This window comes from Pteropus medius, unplaced genomic scaffold (assembly GCF_902729225.1).
Source record: "Pteropus medius unplaced genomic scaffold, Ma_sr-lr_union100, whole genome shotgun sequence".
Lineage (NCBI taxonomy): Eukaryota > Metazoa > Chordata > Mammalia > Chiroptera > Pteropodidae > Pteropus > Pteropus medius.
In genome coordinates, this window is record NW_024350325.1 from 1,189,874 (window position 1) to 1,197,754 (window position 7,881).

At 38.7% G+C, this 7,881-nt stretch overlaps 1 protein-coding gene across 1 annotated transcript; it reads left to right on the forward strand.

The window, feature by feature from the left end:
* Nucleotides 1-406: 406 nt before the first annotated feature.
* TRIML1 (tripartite motif family like 1) lies at nucleotides 407-5,707 on the forward strand. Its single transcript, XM_039839223.1, has 6 exons — nucleotides 407-814; nucleotides 990-1,085; nucleotides 2,103-2,333; nucleotides 3,352-3,374; nucleotides 3,560-3,657; nucleotides 5,142-5,707. The coding sequence occupies exons 1-6, from the start codon at nucleotides 407-409 to the stop codon at nucleotides 5,705-5,707; spliced, it is 1,422 nt and encodes a 473-aa protein (XP_039695157.1).
* Nucleotides 5,708-7,881: the final 2,174 nt, after the last annotated feature.

Genomic DNA, 7,881 nt, shown 5'->3' on the forward strand with positions numbered 1-7,881 from the left:
TTTAAATCTCTTTACTGGCTTATCCCAAATTATCTCAACTTCCAGTCTAAAATTAATGGTTTTGTGGTGCTGTTAATATACACTAACTAACTCAAAATAAAAACTCTACTAAGAGCAAGTATGTTCCAGCATGTGGCTTACACAGTGAGAGATTCCTTGAAAGTTTGGGGTTGATGATGAACCCAAACCAGTGTACAGGAGTTCCACATTAAGTCATAATTGGCTTTGTGTCGGGAGAGTATATGTCAATTGGTAAAATCAGGCACAGAGGAGAGTAAGAGTTTTTTATACTAACAACATAGCAATTGATCACTTGATTGTTACTTGAAACAGTAGAACCTTAGAGAGGATTTTATTAATTCCAGAATAGAGGCATGATCTTGCCTTGATAGCCATCTTAGAGAAAATGTCTACAACAGACCTGATGGAGAATCTCAGAGAAGAACTGACATGTTTCATCTGCTTGGACTATTTCACCAGCCCAGTAACCACTGACTGTGGGCACAGCTTTTGTCTGATGTGTCTCCTGAGGAGCTGGGAGAAACATAACACTCCTTTATCTTGTCCTGAGTGCTGGAGGACCTTGGAGGTCCCTCATTTCCAGCCCAACGAGCGTTTGGGGAGGCTGGCTGGCATCGGCAAGCAACTCAGATCCCAGGTGCTACAGAATGAGGGCAAACAAGGCCCCTGTGAGAGAATGCTGGCAGCCGCTAATGTGTCCCCGGAGGATGAGCAGGGTGTCAACGCTTTCTCAACCCAGTGCCATGGATTAAACAGAGTATATCTCTCGAGTGAGGCTGAGGAGCATCACAAAGTAAGATCAGCTGCTCAATATAAATCTCAGAACACAGATCTCCAGGCACCAGATCACACACTTGGCATGGATCTTGCTTTACCCCTTCTTTTAGAGTCATCTCGTTGCTATTAGTCCTCAAGTCCCCTTTACAACCTGATGCTCATTTGCCACAGAATGCTTGTTTCTATTTCAGGAGAAACTCCAGAAAATCCTAAATCTTTTGCGTAAAAAGAAAAAGGAAACTCAGGTTATATTAACCCATGAGAAGGAGAGAGTAATATTGTGTAAGGTCAGTAACTATCTTACTTTTGCATATCGTATATGATTCTATGAAAGGGGTACTAAAGTGATACTTAGTAAAATACGAGAGAAAAAAGACAGATTTTTTCAGTCACAGTCCTACCATATGCAGTACTCTGGTTTGGGCTGCTTACCTCTGCTTGTCCACTTTGGACTCCCAAGACTCAGCTCAGCTTCCCCATCCCCAGGCCAACTTATTTTTCTCCTTTTTGGTGCACCTATACACCTTAGTGCCACCTCTATTTTGGCGGTGATGATCATTATTTAAAATACAAGTTATACTTATAGACATAAAACATAGGATGAAAATTTTTAAAAAAAAGATATCTCAAATGCTTTGGGGCTGGCCAGGGTGGGGTGGGGGGCGGGGGGTGGAGGAGGTGGAGAGTGCAAATAAAAAAATAATAAAGAGAAAGAAATAAAGGCAAAATAGTGGTTTGGATTAGTATACCTGAATGAGAGCTCAAGGTTAGTCACAGATTTGAATTTAAGCTGTTTAGCAAAGCAAACTCATACATGTTTAAATATTTTAAAAATATTCATGTATCTGATTCTTTCAGTATACTTTGAGGTCTTAAAAGGTACATTTGTAAGGTACGTTGCTCTTTCTAGTATGTGATTCAATGCCTACATTTACTGAAAAAACATTGTTGAATAAATGAACAGATACTTTTTTTTCATAATTTTTGTCATTTTATTTTGGTTATATTTTACTATGGTACTGATCACCACCTGTAATATATTTTTTGTTTATTTTTGGGTTTTCCCACTAGAATGACAACCTCCTGGGAACAGAAAATTTGGCTTTTTTTATTATTGTATCTATATGACACACACCTAAAAAATAAAATTATCCACCCAGCTAGTCAATAGAATATATATGTTATGTGTCAAGTTTCAAGAATTATCACAGTGAAAGTCTAAGACTTTATAAATATTAAAATCTACATAAGCATTTCTGTTACTAACTTTATTATATTGTGTGTGTGTGTATGTGTAATGGCAGGAAGAGACAAAGACTTGTAAACAGGTGGTTGCATCAGAATATGTAAAAATGCACCAGTTCCTGAAGGAGGAGGAGCAGCTGCAGCTCCAGTTACTGGAAAAGGAGGAAAGAGAGAACCTGAAGAAACTAAGGGACAACGAGATCGAGCTGACCCAGCAAATAAGAAACCTAAGTAAAATGATCGGACAGATAGAGTCCATGTGCCAGAACTTGATTATAGAATCTTTTGAGGTAAGAATATTGGAAAAATTAATTGAAAATATGTAGTATATTAATATTTCAAGTTATATAAAATAGATTTTTATTTATTTACCTAAAAAACTAAGTGATGGTCCCAAAGTAGTTTTTCTAAAGAAATTATATTCTGTATAGTATAAATAAAGTTTTGAAAAGGTGGAGAGAAAAAAAGAGGAATGCCTATCCAAACCAAGCTTAATGTTGTCTCCAATTTCCTCTGTACCCGCCTCTCTGCAACCTCAGCTTTGTCAAACATTTTAAGTTTAGTAGGCATTGACTTGGCTGGGCACATTAAATATCATCTTTGCAGAAACCTGATGAAGTTAAATACTATTATGATATGTACTATAGGGATTGTTATCTACAAAATGGGTTTTTTAGTAATGTTCATTTAATAACTCAGACCTAGGGAAGTTAGGTGCCTGTCATAGCTGTAGGTGGTAGAACCCAGGAATCTGTGTGCTGAGCCCACGTTCCTCACCATCTTTGCTCTATTGCCATCATAGGCTATTACTGCATTCTCCAGACCTTCTCAAACTGTATACGCCAACTCTAGCTCCTCTCTCCTGGACTGGCTCCACAGAATGCTACTGTTTAACTTTGTGCCTTTCCTACAACCCACTCCAACTGTACACAGATTTAGTCTCAGCTCTCACTGGCTAATTTCTTGGTTATCTAGTTATCTCTGACTCCCTGAAACATTGGATAATGAAGCCAATAGTCTGGCTCCTTTGTCAGTTACAGGTTCTCTGGACAAAGTAAAGTTATGAGAAAAAAAAAAAAAAAGACAAAGTAGTCTCTAGTCATTTGAAAAACATCTCATGTTCACAATAACTCACCCTAGAAGAAGCAGGGAATTATTTTCTACCATATGCTCTCCCATTCAAGGTATTCTAGAACCATGAGAAGCAGATTCTGTGATATTTTTTCAAAGGACTATATCCAACATAAATTAGTCTTCACTAGTGATCAAAGGGCACAAATACTAACCTTCTTTCTTTTATACCCTTAGGATGTCAAAGAAACACTGAAAAGGTAGGTTTTCATTCCGTGTTTAGTTATGTCAGATACAGGGATGTGGTACTAATGAAATAGGTTGGGGACAGATTGAGGATGAGAGCGTCTGTGTCGCTGGGACAAGATGGACTGGGCTTTCAAGTTGGAGCAGGTCATGTGGTCTGTGCAGAGGAGACAGTGTGACTGTCTCTGCCCTCTTGTAGGAGTGAGGCGCTCTTGCTTCGGTGTCCAGAGGCCACCACCACAGAACTGAGTCTGTGCCGCATCACCGGAATGAGGGAGATGCTAAGAAAATTCAGCAGTAAGTCAGTCTGATTTGTCAAACCTCCAGCAGTTCCGAGTTAACTTCAGTATATATCAAGGGATGCAAAACTGAGCCCTTAGGCAGCTTTTTCTAACAGAATATTTACCATCTGGGCACTAGGCTCTCAGTGAAGGCATTCTGAGCCAGCAGAAAATACCAGGGAAGGCTGGGCCACAGGCCGTCTCTGTGATGGAGCAGACAGAAGCAGTGTGGCTGGGTTGATGCTTGTCTGGCTTTGTGTTCTAAGGAGTCCTGGTCCTTCTTTGGTTTGTTTGTTTTCATTGTTCTGCTTTGTCCATCCTACCCCCTTGCACATATACGCATACACCTCCTCAGGGGTTTCTACATTTCTACTTTAATTTTTATCAAGATAAAAGTGACAAACTCTTAAGTCCCAGTTCAGGAGCATTCAAAGAACTGCCTTTTAGAATACTCCAGATTTTTAAGCTGGTTAAGAACAAAGTAGGTCAGCATTAATTATTAACTTTTATCTTGACAATCTGACTTCAGAGGAAGGTCTAATAAGTTTTGGACTCAACAGATATTTGATAAGTGTCTAGTATGTGCCTGACATTATGCTGTTAGGCTCTGAGCATACTTACAATGACAAATAAGACAAACTTGCCTTTGCTTTTATAGAATTTCAGTGAAATTAGGGAGACAGATGTAAATCATAGAAAATTAGTGATGATTGGGATTTGATCTATAAATAAACATCTAAAATTGTATGATAGGAGTACCTAATCTTATTTGAAGAGTCTGTGAAAGTTGGAGTTCTCTTCTGTGACCTCTTTTCAGGAGGGTGGGAAAAAGGGTCTCACTGATTCATAATGCACTTCATCAAAGGGTCACTGGTGGTTGCACTCACTCATGTGAAGCCTCGTGCAAGTGTGACATAATGACAAATGCTGGTTAGAAATTGCTATTCAAGCACTCAGTAATTTTGTAATCTTGGTCCAGTTTCTTAACTTTTATGGACATCATTTTTCTCTTTAATAAAAACAAGAAAAAAAAATACTTGGGAAAGGTAGAGCGCAGTGCTTGGTGTCTAAGTAGGAGCTTGGCAAATGATAACAGCTTCTATTTCTCTCCCACCTAAACTGCAGAACCAGAACCAATCTCGGCCAATGCGAATATAAATGCCAAAGGGTACACCTTATGAGGATAAGGAGCTCTGAGTCCTAAAACTGTCTTGTGAGCAGAACAACTTCCATTCCATTACCAGAGGTTCCTCTCTCCCTCTCAGACAGGCTATCACTCATGATTCTTTTCTATTTCCTTTCAGAGATTTACTCTCTGTTTTGTGAAACAATTAGAGAAGGGCTAGGAGATGCTGTTCCTAACACAACAGACATCCCCACTATGCTCACCTAAATTATATTTTTAAAATAGGAGTAAATACTAAGAATTTAATGTATAAACATATATAAGAGGGTTTTAAAGAATGCAAAGAGAGATTCATTTTTTTTCTTTTCTTGTAGCAGATATAACTCTGGATCCAGCCACAGCGAATGTCTATCTTGTCTTATCTGAGGATCTGAAGAGTGTGAGATATGGAGGCATCCGACAGCAGTTACCTGATAATCCAGAAAGATTTGACCAGTCTGCAACTGTGTTGGGTGCTCAGAGCTTCACCTGTGGGAGACATTACTGGGAGGTGGAAGTGGGGTGCAAGACTGAGTGGGAAGTGGGCATCTGTAAGGACTCTGTGAGCAGAAAGGGAAATCTCCCAAAGCCACCTGGGGACCTCTTCTCACTTATAGGCTTAAAAATTGGAGATGATTATAGTCTTTGGGTCTCATCACCTTTAAAAGGTCAACATGTCAGAGAGCCTGTGCATAAGGTTGGTGTGTTCTTAGACTATGAGTCTGGACATATAGCATTCTACAACGTGATAGAAGAATCCCTCATCTACAGCTTCCCTCCAGTCTCTTTCCAAGAGGCTCTCAGGCCTATCTTTTCTCCTTGCCTCCCAAACGAAGGGACAAACACAGGGCCTCTCACCATCTGCTCACTGAATAGCCACGTCTGGGGGAGATGCCCCTGAGCCTTTCTTGAGGATGAGGTCTAAGAACAATAGATGACTATTAATTAAGATGATTAATGTGTTGACAGTATTAACATCGGGTGATCTGAAAGAAAAGCCCCTTGAAGACTTTCCATTAACTTGAGCCCACAATGAACAACTAAATTGTACAATCAACTTTTAATACCAATAGGAGAAAGCTGATCATATCCTGTGTCTTTAACCAAATTCATGTATAGACTGTTCCATGTATGTGCTGATCACTAAAAATATAGAGTTAGAACTAGCCCCTATTATCCCAAATGCCACTGTCTTAAGCCAGTTTTATAAATATATGCCATTTTTTCAAGTGTGTTTACTTCTTCGACTCTAAAAATCTGCTGTTTGAATGTATTTTTGTCCCAGGTGCAGAGCTCTGCATGCTGGGGCAATCGTAATCCCTCCAGTGGGACAAATGCATGGTTTCTCCTGTCCAGGATTGGTGAGAGGGTCTCATGACCGAGCCTTCTCTGAAAGGTCACCTTTCTTTTCAACCCATGGGGCCTGGAGCGTTTGTACTCGGGAAAGCTTAAGTGTTCACAACGCTGCAAATATATCAATGAATATCATATATTATTCATGTTGCCATAATCACAAGAAGCTAGGTCTTTCTGTTAATATATTCAAATATGACAGAGCAAAGTCTCTGTTCAATATCAAGGTTGTGGGTGCCAAATGACCTTATCGAATTTTATATAAGGTTATTTTCTGCATTTTTGTATTTGCTATGAGAAGAAGGCTTTTAATCTCTGGAAGGCCAATTCAAGCCTACTCGCTGTCTCAGCATCCCAGGGTTTGTGAGGAAGCAGGGGGAGTCTTAGCGGAGCTTCTTTAGGTTGGTCGAGGACCACCTTCTGTTGGAGATCTGCACTTATGCCACCATTCTCAGTACGCCGTCCTTCAAGGTGTTTTTTGTTTTGTTTTGTTTTGTTTTTAAATTAATTAATTTATTTTTATTTTTTATTTTATATTTTTATTTTCTTCTTCTTCTCAATTGCTGAATGTCACCAGTCACAAAGGGTACCCTTTTACCGCCTCTTATGACTTAAAGTAGTCATGTTTTCAGTCTCAGTCTGAGTATCAGTGTTTTCACTCTCAAACAAGAAAACTGATAGGATTTAATCCATACATGACTGCATAATCATTAAGAAAAAGTTCATAAATATTTGTCTGTAAATTAGAGACTAAGTTGGGGGAAAATTGATCATTGAACTTGTTGATCTTCTTCGAAAACCACAGGAAGTCAGGAAGTAAGTTTATTTTAGGGTTTGTGCTCACTCTTCTTGTGTCCTCAAAGGCAGGGGAGCAGATATGAACTAGACTTTGAATCTCAGATAATGTCCTCTTTCACTCTTTGTTTTCTCTATTTGTATTTTTACCCTGACATCATGTAGACTTAGAGAACTCTGGAGGAGAATTAATCAAATCTTTAGATAATTTGTGTCTGTTTCCCATTTTTTAAATTTTATTAAATGTTCTTTCTTGATTTATTACCTCGAAAGGCTAAGAACAAATCATAAACAGCAAACACCAAGCATATTTAAATATGTCTTCTTCAATTACCAAAAAAACCCTATTTCAAAAAATAATATTGTAATTTAGTGTGCATCACATTTAATTGTAGTATAATCTAGGTGATAGCTCCTTTTATTTATCTTTTTTCAAACGGACTGATATTGTCAAAGAAAAAAGTTTCTTTTTTTTCCTCTGGCAAAATCATCTTGAGTGGATCCTGGCTGCACCATTTTCTACACTGGGCCTGCCAATGACTGGCTATGTAGGGAAGATTGAATTTACACTATTCATACTCTTCTAAGTTTGCATAAACAATTATGAAAAAGTTGCAAGAATAATTTCATCCAAGATTTCTAGATAAACTCCAAGCCAAGCAGATATGATGGTGGGATGGGAGTGACAGTGACAGGAATGAAAAAGTGAGAGATGTGCTTTCTTGCTTGGCAAATTTATTCCCTTGCACTATTCAGGGGCCTGTGTGTCTCTGCTTCGGACCTTGAACATTTGTTAGTTATTTTTTCAAATGTGAATGATGTCCTAGATAGAATCTGCCACCATTGCTCAAGCTACCACTTCCTTCCCATTAACTCATCCTCTCCTTCCCAAATCTTCCACTTTTATTCTATTTATACATTTATTAT

What these genes read in the sequence shown, in the direction of transcription:
- TRIML1 (XM_039839223.1), top strand. Translation starts at nt 407, where the DNA reads ATGTCTACAACAGACCTGATGGAGAATCTCAGAGAAGAACTGACATGT. An exon ending in GTCAAAGAAACACTGAAAAG is followed by an intron (nt 3,375 to 3,559) that starts GTAGGTTTTCAT and finishes GCCCTCTTGTAG; the next exon opens with GAGTGAGGCGCTCTTGCTTC. An exon ending in GATGCTAAGAAAATTCAGCA is followed by an intron (nt 3,658 to 5,141) that starts GTAAGTCAGTCT and finishes CTTTTCTTGTAG; the next exon opens with CAGATATAACTCTGGATCCA.